Below are 13,725 nucleotides of genomic sequence, written 5' to 3'. Positions count from 1 at the left end.
AATTTGTAAAATAATTTTTTGCTTGATTAATTAAATAATTAAGCAGAATGTAAAGTTTGTGAGCTCCTGAAGTTCCTAATAAATTTCGACAGAGTACAAATACGAAACGTTTAGTAAATAATAAACAAATTTAGCTTCATAAATCATATTTGTATTTAAAATTAGGGTATATATTTTATTTAGTTTTTGAGTTTAGCTTCTGTGTTTGATTTAATATTCTAATCAAATGGCATCAGGTACCAAATTAAATATTGAAGTTAAATTCAAGTATCAAAATTTTGATACATTTAATAATTTAAGTCTAAATAAAATAACATTTTATCCCTGTGGCATATTTACCTAATGTAGTCATTGACTCTTTTTACCCATGTTAATCTAGAAACATAGCAGTTTTTCTCAAAAATTTTACCTAATATCTTATTGTGCCACACGTATAACTTTTTTTTAATTTGACAATAATATGGTACAATCTTATAATATCACAATCGTCATATAAATCGAAATTAAAAAATTTATCAAATTTAAGAATTAAATTATATCATTTAAATCATACAGTAGTACACGACTAATATGGATTATTAAAAGACATGCATCAACTTGGTGTGAACTTAATTCATAATATCTATATATATATACACACATAGATATACATATATATTTCAACCGGGCTTTGCATGATTTGTTTCTCAAGCATATATTTGAAGAGTATGGAATTTACAACAGCCGAGCCATTTCTCCATAAGGGGTTGTTGCAGAGTTTTGAGTTAACTAAGGTATTTTATTTTTCATTATTTTAACTAAGGTATTTTATTTTTCATTATTTTTCCTTTTACTAAATATATTGTAATTTAGGGATAGGAATTATACATATCGGAATTTGAATCTCCTAAATAACGAAAATATAATTAAGTTTTGTAATGTTTAAATAATTGAATTGGAGGCTATTAGCAATACCTTCAATTGGCCGATTAAATCAATCAATTAATTTTTTTATATATAATAAATATTTTTTATTGATTTTAACATTAAAATAAATGTGTAGATTAAATGTACATATCTCAACATATATAATAAAATTTAGAAGGAAAAAATTGAAACTGAATTATATAAACGTGAAGGGACGGTTGACTTTTATGAAAGAAGTATACTTCGTTCGTCTAGAGCTGATAAACTTTCAATGAGTCAATGTTGTCTTTGATCGAGTTTGTCTCTTACAGCATATAAGACATTTATGGACAACCGTACTACCTATCAAAGTTTAGAATTATTTTAAGCATTGCAACATGCACGAACCTTATATGCTGTAGGGCGGAAGCTCAAATTCTTCCAAGTATAAATGTCAAACAAGATCTGGCTTGACAAGGTATTCCAATTTGGTTGAGCTCATTGCCTCATGCACTCGAGTTCTTTTTAGAATTGGGCGACAAAACTACAACCAAGACAATACAAACTTATTGAAAGGTCCACCAATTTTGAAAGAATGACATTTTAAGAATTTTTTCTGAAAGAGTCAGCTTCCCTTAATAATAAAATTTTAAAGTTTTTTCTAATTTAAAAAATCATAAATTTAATATGAAATGAATAATTCAAACAAAATATATTTTTCAACTGGACAAGTTTTGAAACAGTATATCTTGAAGACCAACGTCTACCCTAGGGAACCATCACCTCTAAAGGAGCTCCGAGAAGTTACTGCAAAGCATCCAGGGTAAAAGTGTCTTTGGCTTCATTTAATTTGTGACAAAGGAAAAACAAAATCAATTTAACGTCAATCAAAGTTTTTAATTCAACGGACTGATTACTCTCTTCTAACTCGATTTAAGCAGGAATTTTATGAGCACAACACCAGATTCAGGTCAACTAATGGGGATGTTACTTAAGCTAATTAATGCAAAGAAGACGATTGAAATTGGTGTTTACACCGGCTATTCTCTTCTCCTCACTGCTCTTTCAATCCCTCACGATGCTATGGTATTTATTCCCATCGGTTCTCGATTCATAAGTTTTAAAAAAAAAATTAATGATTTTTAAACGAACCAAATATAAATTTTATTGATTTTTTAATGATATAAAAATAATTTTCAATTAGTGAAAATTGTTTAAAATAAAATAATTTCTTTTTCAAAATATAATTCATTAAAATGTTTTCTTTGTCAAGGGAATCGAGTTAATAAGAAATATCAAACTCCCAACAGACTCCTCAATGGTGAGTTTTGTCTCCCAACTCTATCGAGAGCTTGAAGAAGCATCAATGACAAGTTCACAAAGCTAGAGCATCTTGTCAGGTGTTTTAAAAGGCTAACCATGCGCAAAGAAATCTAATATTTGCAGTTAGTGGTATTTGAGCCCATGCACTATAGCATATAAGGCACTAGTCAGTAACTATACTACCACTTGGGCAAGAAAAAAACTATAAGCTCTAGGGTTTGGGCTCGAATTAGACCATGCACAATTGAGCATTATTTCCCTGTTTAAGCATCCAACAAGGCGCTTTTGCTCTTTGAACCTATCACTAGCATCTCTTCAAACATTAGAGCTCTCAGTAGAGTCATGAGATAAAACCCCCCACCAAAGACATACGAAACATGCTGACGGTTCCGCCGGCTCTGAATGAAACTTCTCCCAAAAAAGGCTTTATTCCCTCAACACACACACACACACACACATACACAAACAGATATATACATAGACCAAAAGTTGAAATATTTCTCAAGTTTATTTACCATAATCTACTTTGTTCATTAATAAAACTCATATTTGCAGATTATAGCCATAGATCCAAACAAGGAAACATATGAGATAGGCCTTCCCATTATCCAAAAAGCAGGTGTGGAACACAAAATCAACTTCATTGAATCCCAAGCTTTACCAGTTCTGGACAAGCTTCTTCAAAATTTAAGCACTAAATACCCGGGTTTATCTCCATTTCTGTTTTTTTTTTTTTTTTTACGGATTCTTCAAGTTCAATCAATTGAACTCATCTTCATTTGTTTCGTTTCAGCAGAAAGATAATGAAGGGAGTTTTGATTTTGCATTTGTCGATGCGGATAAAGAAAATTACCTGAATTACCACGAGAGGCTTCTGAAACTGGTGAAAGTTGGCGGATTGATCGTCTTTGACAACACGCTTTGGGGAGGCACGGTGGCTCAACCCGAAGAGGCGGTTTCAGAAGATAGAAAGGAATCGAGGAGGTCGATCATAGAGTTTAACAACTCAGTTTCAATCGATCAACGCATCGAAATCGCTCTCACTCCGTCGGGTGATGGGTTGACCATCTGCAGGCGAATTCGTTGATGTTTTCTTAGCTTCTAAGAAAACTATCCTGCAGTTTCATTACTATGATCTTGCAATAATAAATCAAAGCATCACAATAAAGAATACTAGATTGTTATAAAAAATTTGATTCCGAACGTTGCTTATGTTATGTTCTAGTGATCGATATTCAATGAAAACTTCGGATGGTTATTGGATAAACCCGACCCTGAACAACTATTCTTCCCCTTTTTCTATCTGAAAGTACGCATAAAAAATGAAGTCTAATGAAAATAACCAAGAACCTGCCCACCCACATTCCTTCTAATGGCTTCTCCGTGATCCAAAATACCATCAGGAGTTGAAATCACAACATAACCCCACTGCACGGGATAAAGATCATCGAAAAACAACATAAGTTTGGGAAGAATTCTATAGACATAACCGGGTACATTAGCATATCCTATACCAAGCCGGCCAGCACCTTCTATATAATAGGCAATGAATGAACATTCCTGCCGAGTTGGAAGTTTAAATGTTGTGTACTTCTCGATATCCTTCACTTTGATGTCCTGCCGGTAAGTGCGTGCTTGGCAATCATTTACCCTGCCTTGTGGTTCAACTGTGATCTTCCCAACTCCATGCGGATCGAAAAGCTCAAAGTTCCTGATGTATCCTTCCGAAAAGAAAAAATAAAAACAAGTTAATGACCGAAAAACAAGCAACGGATCCATCGTCTGGTAGCAGGCAGTAGCCACAAGTCTAAACATTCAACATCTTAGACCCTTAGTCCATAACTATGTTCTTTCAACTCTTTATTCTTCTTAAAATAACTATTTAAGTTGGATTTTTGAATTCTGGTACGAAGATATGAACTTCTAAGAACCTTTCAAATAAATGAAAAAACTCGAAAATTTTTTAATATACCAGTGTTGAACACATAACTATATCTAAGACTTACACGAGTAACATAGCTATTCGAAACTTCTGAGAATTTGCATCCACATAATATTGATGAAAAATAGGCAAAATATTATACTCGGAATCAGAGATGATGGTAAATACAGGTATTTGTCTAAATAAGCATTTTTTCCCTAAAATTTTATATATTGGGAAGATGATACCATGATTATTGTTTAATATGATTATTCCAAAAATATATATCATGAACACAACACAAATCATAAATATATCAGAATTTCTATAATGGAAATTATTAAAATGTCAATTTATAAAATCTACATCAAATGACACTAAGTTAATAATTCTGTGCAGTAAATAACAAATTTAAGAAGGAAAAAAAAACAAATTTCATAATTTTTTCAGTGTTACAACCGAAGTTGAGAATTAATCAATAATTATTAAAAATCAAGCAAAAACCGATTCCGATTAATCAAAATAAACAAAAATCATAAGCAAAAACAACGAATTAAAAAAAACAAAAAAAAAACCTTACCTCGATATTTCATGATAGTGAGAAAGGAAGATATGACGGTGGAGATCGGCTTCAATTCCACCGTAGCTTTGCTGCTTTGCCTCTCTTCTCTGCATTCACTATTGATCTCAACGCATCGTTTAGTATCCTCCTTCCCATCTCTATCTCTCACCAGTTTTCGGTGATGATCCGTGAACAGCTAAAAACGCCGCCAAAATAATAATGCCGCCAAAAGGCCCAAAACCTGGGCTATGGTCGGGGCCTCTCTCGATCCAATCGGCCTAGTTTGTTTTGAGAAGATTTGAGTTTTAATCTTTTCACGTTAGTCCGGTTCATCTGCTCTGATTTACGGTTAAAAATAGGGTAAACTATAACCAAGGTCACTAAATTATTAGTAAATTTATGTTTTAGTCACTCAACTTCAAAAAGTTACAAAACGGTCACTAAACTATTTGAAAGTAATTATTTAAGTCACTGGGCTGTTAATTTTTTTTAAAGTCTGTCTAACAAGATCCAAGAGACAATTCCACGATCGGTAGGGTGGATCAGTACCCATCAATGAGTAAAAAAACATACATTAGATCCAAGTTTATCTGATAGTCAGTGTCAAAGATTGGAGAAGAAAGTTGTTTAGATTTAGTTCGCAAATTCGTGACATTCAAAGTTGTTTCATGAAGAAAAAAACTAAACTGCAGAAGAAAAGGGGAAGGAGAGCTTTCAATTGATGCAAGCGGTGTAAACAGAAAAGTTATACAACAACGATTTTAATAGTCTCATGCCTTAAATGAAAACTTTCAAATAGTTCGGTGACAATTTTGTATCTTTTTAAAGTTAAGTCATCAAAACGTAAGCTTACTAATAATTTAGTGACCTTGAGTATAGTTCACCCTTAAAAATAATAATATTAATATTAATGTTTATATATTTCTTATAATTAGTTCTAAATTAAAAAAAAAGTTATTATTTCTCCAAACAATGAAACAAGCCATTTAGGTTTGGTTGGATCATGTTTAGGCATTGACTAGAAAAAAAATTTAAACCGAACTTAGACCCAATCAGCTAGGTTCGTGAATACCAAGTGTATTTCAATTTTTGTCAAATACGCATGCGGCATTTTAAGAATTTTAACAACCAATGAGAGAGGTAGTATTGCGATATTGGTTGTGGTATGGAAAATAATGTGCAATCTAAGCCGAACAAGCACCAGCTAGAATTTGAACTTGACTCGGCACTCGAAACCCGAAGTTCAAAGTGTTCGACTAGAGTTAGCTCATAAAAATATAAGCCTTCATTCTTAATTTTCATACTCGAAGTTCAATTATTTTATACTGAGCTTGAATTAAAATTTTAAAATGAACCAACACAAAAAAAAAATTTCTTAAAAAATCCATGGTAGGGAGTGAAGATAGATAAAATTTGCACATCATTGTTCAAGCTTTTGATGCATTGAAAGAATATACTTAAATTTTGTAAATGGATTTATCCATGTGTTAGGGTTTGATTTGGTTTAGTTCAAATAAAAATAAAAATTATTGTTTAAAGCACAATATTAGCAACTCTCATATATACATATATATTCTTTTTGGTACGAAAGAGGTACGACTGCATATGTTATGATTCGAACCTAAGACTTGGTCAATACTACCTTTGTAACTTATTTTCGCTTCGAATCTTTGTCCATTTACGACGAGTCGAAAATGGTTGGATGCTAAGTTTGAGGGAAGCTAAATTCTATGAACACTATAGCCTGCATCTTCAGTTGTTAAGCTCTCCTTCCAGTTCTCTAGTTCAGATCCACCGAAAACCAATTGCTTAATTGCGATGTAGCTGTCGAATGAAAACATTAAACCGGTTAGAGTCGGGTACACGTAGTCCGATAGCAGGTAAGGGCCAAGGAAATAAAAGATCCTTGTATTATAGAATCTGGATCAATTTAATGCTTCTATTATTAAATGGATCAATTAGTCTTTATATTATTAAAAAGAGTCAAATAAGTCCATATTGTAACAAAGTTAACATTTACTATAAAAAGTGTATTGAAATTTATTTTCAATTGCAGTTCAATTTCAAACAAAATATTTCATTTCCAGCACCATGAAAACTTTAAATAAATGATATTTTTTTTAAATAGTAAATGTTAAATCTATTCTAGTTTAGCCCTATTTGATTCTTTTCAATAGAACAGAGACTAAATTGATCCATTTAATAGTAACTGGACTAATTTGACCAAGTCCCTATAGTACAGGGACCAAAGGTGAAGTCAAAGCATTCAAGGAACCAAATGCGATGAATAAGAAAAACCCTAGTGATCAGCATTAGTTATGTAAACAAAATATGTTCCAAGTTCCTAACAAACTCCCTAGCCGAGATTCTAACAGGTCGAAGCTTAGTTTGAATGTTTGGACAAAATAAATATCCGAAAATGTACTCGGGTAGAAGTGCTAAAACCTAGTCTCTAAAGAAATAAATATTTGGAAACTTACTCGGAGCTTATTTGCGTCAATGCATTTATCAGAACATCCAGAATCAATGGTTCAGTAGTTCCAATATCCACCCTGTTCTCATCAGATTCACGAGCAGGAATCACGAAAAATGTCCATTCCCAAAACCCGAAATAAATGAAAGATTAGTATTTGCACAGACTCAACGATGGAAGAAACAAGAAAGACAATAAAAATTCTTGAAAACAGAACATATACCATATACGAGCCAAATTGTCTTGAACCTCAAGATCCCCAATGTTGTAAAATGTAGTTGGATTCACATTTGCTCCTTGAATAGCATCGTAACTCGGTCTTTTCTCCAAAGGAGATTGCGATAACTGCAGATAATAATACAAGCAACAAACATTTTCTTTAAGGTGCTGAATATGGCAAGCTTAATCCGAATATAAGCACAAATGGCCCATCCTAATACAATAAATTCATCGCGAAACTTTAAAATTAGAGTTTCATCATCTAAAACAGAAAATTTACTTGCATGTTCATCGAATTACAACCACCAAGCCGCCCAATGATGTGCCATGATCGAATTGTCTGCAAAAGACTCAATTGTTTGAGCCATTGAATTTTTTATAAAGATAATACCATTTAAGATTCAAGGAAATCACTTACATCGCAAATTAAGGATATATCTTTCTCCAATGGAGTGTTGTAGAATTCAAACCAAATGTACGAGTTTGAAAAATCGAATCTGCCAGTGTTGACAAATAAAGAATTGATAAACAAAACAGAAACTCCCACAAATTCCATCACCGGGACAAGCAATACTAGTAGATGTTAGAGTGAGGAAACACGGACTAATTGAGCAATAGGAAACAAAAAGAATTTATAACGAAGATAAGTCCAGCTATAACCAAGCTAAATACCACGATCAAGGAGCGATTGGAAAAATGTTTATCTACCAGGGACACCTTTCAATATCTCTCGGCCGGTAATTACAAACTTTGTCTCGACAAAGTCCCCCCCTCCCAGTTCAGATAAAATCTAATACATTTGAACAGTACTTGTTCTCCTTATAGATAAAATTATCTACTACTGTACTAACAGAGTTCGAACTCTGAAATCATCTCAACAAATGTAGAGAAACTATAACTAAAATTCAGACAAATCTGAATACCGGGATAAACAAAGAGTGAATGAATACTAAATCGGGGCAATCAAAAGTGGCCCTATTGAAACAGTACTTAATCTCCTTATAGCTCAAATGATCTACTATTGTATTAGCAGTCCGAACTCTGAAATCATTTCAAGAAATGTGTAGAAAGTACAGTGAATCCGAATACGATGATAAACAAGAAGTGAATTAACATTAAGGGCAATCAAATGTGCTTCTATAGAAACCTTACTTATTCTCCTTATAGCTCAAATGATCTACTATTGCTTAACATTCCGAAATCACTCATCCAAAGATGACGATAAACAAAAGGTGAATGAACACTAAGGGCAATCAAATGTGCCATTATTAAACAGTAGTTATTCTCCTTATAGCTCAAATGGTCCACTAGAATACTACTGAATTAACAGAATCCAAAATCATTTCAAGAAATGAGCACAAACTATATATCAAAAATTCGTATTACAGGATAAACTAAATATTGAATGAAAAGTTAAGCCAGGGTAATCAAAAACATTAAGCAAAAGCCGATATTCTTAATGAAACTCACTTGTTGAATGTTACTTTCATGGGTGTCCCAGACCCAGTCTTTGTGTGCAAAATTTTGTTTCTTTTCTTCCTCAACCTATCCTCCATCTGAAACAATTAAATCATCTCCATCGATCAAATTCTTCATACAAATCACGAAAATAATTAAAACCCATTTTCAATAACATAAAACCCTTAAACGTCAGCAAAAAAATTTACAAAAATCGACTTGAATTGCTCACTTACTTTGGACCTAGCTTTTTCTGGGTCATCGAGACAACTCCCAAGAATCTCAGCAAATTCAGGGTCTTTATCATAATTCTTCTCCTCTTCTCGCCCTCTAAATCCACTGCTTGCCTCGTACCCTTCATTATCATCACCATAGTCGTCGTCCATCTCTATATCGAAAGGCTGGGAACTAATATCTTCCTCCCTTCTTTTAGCTTTGAGCATCGAAAATGAAGTCTTGGGTGAAGCATAATGGCTCCGTAAGGCGAATTTAACAGTTGAAAATGGCGGGAAGATGTTGAAATGAAAAGAAATATTAGGGCGAACATTGTTTGGGGATTGAAGAACAGTGGTTCCAGGGTTTAGGTTAAGCATTTCTCTTTTGATTTCTTTTTAAATTTAATGTACAGATTTTTGCTTTGTAGTTTGTAGCTTTCCTTCAATGGCGCCCTTCCACAGGGGTTTTAGAAAAACCCTGCCAAGCCGAATATGATCTTATCTTTTATTACTTCGAATCAGAGCCGTTGATCATCGGGTCGGGTCGGTTAGTGTAGGACATTGTGATGCGATTATTCTCCTGCACGGTCATGGGTTGGACCGGACTATGCTGAAGCCCAAAATTTAAAAATTATTTTATTTAAATTTATTATAAATGAATAAATTTATATAAATATTAATATAAAATTATTTTCTATATTTTCATTATTTACAACCAATAAAATGGGTCAAGCCAATTGGGTTGATTGGGCAAGCAAGTTGCAACTTTAGTTTTCGTATTCTGATTTCATTTATTTTAGTTATGTATTATTTGAATTTTAAAATTTCAATCCTAAATTAGTAATAGTTTAATATTTTAAGTTAAATTTAATTATTATTTTTCTATTATGTATAAGTTGTAAATTTTAATTTATATTCTCAAATTTGATTATTTTAATCTTTATATTTTCTTTTTAAAATTTTAGAAATTCAATCTTAATTCACTCGACCTATATAAACAACGAAATAGAAAATATAGAGAATATTGAATATCAATATTTTACGTGGACATTTTTCTTTAAGAGGATAAAACTACTGACAAAAAAGTTCACTAAAATGACAAATAATATGTAAATTCTAGTGTCACTAAGGCCCTTTTATAGGTTGAAATTCATGTAAATATATGACTAAAATATTCCCAGAATAATTAGAATTCAACTGAGAAAAGATTGTAAAATTTATCCAGAAGAAGAAACCCGGTTTAAGATAAATACACGTCAGTCACGTCGTGACGAGACATATCGCCTCGTCAAGATGTCGTCCATCACGTCGTCACGACGTTGTGTTCCTCCTCATCGTGACGTCGATTCTATTTTATCTCTGATTTATCAAAAAAATACGATGTATAACTCTATTTTGGATTTCTTTCCATTAAATAACATGGAAACATGCATAGAATTATGCTATTTATCCACGTAATTAAATATAATTTCTATATTTTACATAGTCATTTATTATGTTAGTGAAAAGCAAGTTGATTATTACCCTTTGTTTTGTAAAGTGGCTTTAAATGTTAAGAAAAAGAAAGTTAACAAAAAGGAACTGAAACCTTTTTGATAGCTTTTCAAGAGTGAATCAAATGTCAAATTTGTAAACCTAAATCTACTTTTAATCACTACCTCAATGATTTTTATTTTGACCTTCTTCTTTTTTAATTTATATATTTTAAATATAATATGTAAATCTAAACCTCCTGGAACATGTATTTATATTTTTTCAGTAAATTAAAGTTTTTTTTTTTTGCTGTTAAGTTACTTAGCATTTAGATCGAGGTATTCATTCAGGTCTGAAAACTCGTTCAAAATTTAAGAAGATTTGGATAAAAATATTAGACTCGAAAAATAAGTTTGAGCAAAAAAAAGGCCCGTCTGAATATGGGCCGATATCGAGCTTGAACATTCAAGAACCGAGCCCATTTTTAAGTTTATAATATTTTATATTATATAATTTATAACACATTAAAAAATAAACATATACTAAATATATAATACTACTCTAATGTAAACATTAAAATAATGTTAAGATGACTATATAAAAATATCAATAAATAAAAAAATTATTAATATTATATTAAAATAACTATTTTAAAAATATTTAAAATATAATATGAGCGGACTTAAAATGAGCTTGGATTAGTCTTTTACAAATATGGGTGAATTTGGACAAAATTTTAAGTCTATATTTTCAATTGGGTCGAAATTAAGCAAATATAAAATATATTAATATCATACTTAAACTCGACCTATGAACACCTCTACTCACCACCACCACCACCATAATAATAATTCTAATCAAAATCTCCATTTTAAAGCAACTTGAAATTGAAATTTATGTGGTTGGATTTTTTTTTAATATTTTTTTAAGGAGTTGAATCATTTACATTCTAAAAATAAATTATGGTTCAAATATTATAAAAATAGTCGAGGGTTCAATCCTCTCCTTAAGTATAAAGTAATTTTAAAACTCGTGGCCAATATTTACCTCTTAACGAGTCTACAAAATACAGATGATTAATTATTATACTCGCTCTATTAGATACATTAAAAATAAAAGAAAATGGTATATTCCACTTATATGAAATTTGTTCTGAAGGTGTTAGTTAAACTTTCCTATCATCTCCTCCACAAAACAACAATACATAAACAAACATAAAGTCAATTGTCCATTTTAATAAAGTTGAATTCCATATTGTCGGACCTTTTTATTTTACAATATATATATATATATATATATTCGCATATAATATGCAGGTAACTTCCCCTTTATTTCCTTTGAATAGTATTTTCTTTTCAATCAATCTAGTGATTAATTTTTTATTTACGTTAATCTTAAAACTAATAAATTTTAATTTGAGAATTGTCAAGGTGTGATAACATGAAAATTTTATATTCTTTAACGAAATCTAAGCTTAATGATTAATCTGGAACAAAAAAAGTTACATAATTTTGAGATTAATATGAAGAAGAAAAAGTTCAAAATTAATGTGAGAAAAAACTAAATATTAATTTACCTTTAAAAAATATAAAATCAATTATATGTTATATTCTATTTACAATATGTAAAATTTTGGATGTATTTAAAATTACAAATATTGTTATATTACTAAATCTAACTAGAATATTAATCATATACAAATTTATATTATCGGTTAAATTTTTTAGTAAATTATCTCATTAGTCACTCGAATTGAAGTTATTCTTATTTTGATTATTTCAACTTTTTTTTGTTATTTTGGTTATTCCAAAAAATAAATTAATCAAATTGGTCAATCTACCGTTAAATGGTAACCGAATGTTAATCACTTTAAATAGAAGTTGTTCTTATTTTGATCACCTTAAAAAATGTAAAAACGCATCGTTAATCCTTTCGTTATCGTTTAACGGTGAAGTGATCATATTGATCAATTTTATTTGAGTATCCAGATTAGTAAAAGAAATAAGGATGGTAAAAATAGAAACGATTATAATTTAGAGTGATTAACGAGATAATTTACTCTACACTTTTTATAAAAGTACTCATAAACCCAATTAAAAACCTAATTCCAGGAAAAAAAAAATCCCAACACTATCTGAAAATTTCATTTTACTATTTAAATCCAACCAAAGCAAACTCAAATAAAATTAAAAGATATGAACGCAATCCCTACCTAAAGTGGGCCAAGCTAAGACTGCTTGGTCGATGAACACCTTCACCATTCCGTCATCGTCACTGCAGGAAAAAGAAAAGCAGAAACAGACATGAAAATATCAAAGAACGAGACAGGCCATGTCGAATGATTGACAAATGAAAGGCAGAAATTTCGATGCAAAAAAGTAAAGAGAAAGGAATGTGAAAATATAAAAAAAAGTAATCATTTCAATGGCGGGGCCAACGATCCACACATTTCCACGCGGATTCCACGCAATCCTATGGTAGACAAAATCAAAAGTAAATTAAATTAGGTCTAATTTTCCTTTACTCCTTTTACTCTTTAATTTTTAAAATTTAGTCCTACTTTCGATTATAAACAAATTTTTTTGGTACTATACAAGTTACAAGGTTAGTACTTCTACACACGGTAAGGGAATACCCGCACCATACACATTATGCCTAAATAAAGTTACTCAAATAAAGACTTACCAATTGTTTCTCAGAAGTTCAAATTTGGGTAGTTCTATGAGTGAACCACTCTTGACCACCAGATCAAACACGAGAATTCTTAAAACTTTAATCTTACCCTTTTGATTTAAAAATTAAAATTTAATCGGTGACATTATTAAAAAATCTTCTTTGAATTTAAATATCTAACATTTTAATAATTTAAAAATGTTTATATGAATAATTTGATGAGTTTTGATATATTTAGTGAACCACAAAATGCCGAAAAAATTAGGCATTTATGCCAATTTAAGAAGATATTTAGGGTTTTAGACCGTTTTGTTTAAAATTTAGGAAAATGGGCCAATTTTGGGATAGGTGGCAAAAACACTCCCTATAGGTACCGTTTTTGTGTGACATAGCAAGAGAGAGAGGGAAGCTTGGGTAATGTGGCAGGAGAGAGGGTGAAAGTGCGCCCTGTAAGACAATAATTGAATATCTTCAAACTTGTTCGATATACCTACATGACTCACATCATTATTTCACCTGTTCA

At 31.1% G+C, this 13,725-nt stretch overlaps 2 protein-coding genes and 1 pseudogene across 2 annotated transcripts; 1 reads left to right on the top strand and 2 right to left on the bottom strand.

Annotated features, from left to right (window-relative positions):
* The first annotated feature begins 669 nt into the window (after positions 1–669).
* LOC105792927 (probable caffeoyl-CoA O-methyltransferase At4g26220) lies at positions 670–3,475 on the top strand. The gene is made up of 5 exons (XM_012621782.2): positions 670–773; positions 1,629–1,708; positions 1,827–1,971; positions 2,764–2,899; positions 3,009–3,475. The coding sequence occupies exons 1-5, from the start codon at positions 675–677 to the stop codon at positions 3,293–3,295; spliced, it is 747 nt and encodes a 248-aa protein (XP_012477236.1). The 5' UTR covers positions 670–674; the 3' UTR covers positions 3,296–3,475.
* LOC105792928 (40S ribosomal protein S15a-5-like) lies at positions 3,373–4,981 on the bottom strand (annotated as a pseudogene).
* A 1,115-nt stretch (positions 4,982–6,096) lies between these two features.
* On the bottom strand, positions 6,097–12,879 carry LOC105792926 (uncharacterized). The gene is made up of 8 exons (XM_012621780.2): positions 12,742–12,879; positions 9,078–9,666; positions 8,854–8,939; positions 7,802–7,880; positions 7,664–7,723; positions 7,388–7,509; positions 7,172–7,243; positions 6,097–6,515 (listed from the first exon to the last, which is right to left on the bottom strand). Exons 2-8 carry the CDS (start codon positions 9,432–9,434, stop codon positions 6,413–6,415), a joined length of 879 nt encoding a protein of 292 aa, XP_012477234.1. The 5' UTR covers positions 9,435–9,666; positions 12,742–12,879; the 3' UTR covers positions 6,097–6,412.
* Between the last annotated feature and the right edge of the window lie 846 nt (positions 12,880–13,725).

Source organism: Gossypium raimondii, chromosome 8 (assembly GCF_025698545.1).
Source record: "Gossypium raimondii isolate GPD5lz chromosome 8, ASM2569854v1, whole genome shotgun sequence".
In the NCBI taxonomy this organism is placed as follows: domain Eukaryota; kingdom Viridiplantae; phylum Streptophyta; class Magnoliopsida; order Malvales; family Malvaceae; genus Gossypium; species Gossypium raimondii.
The sequence above is the reverse complement of the archived record's forward strand: the minus strand, read 5'-3'. Positions and strand labels throughout refer to the sequence as shown.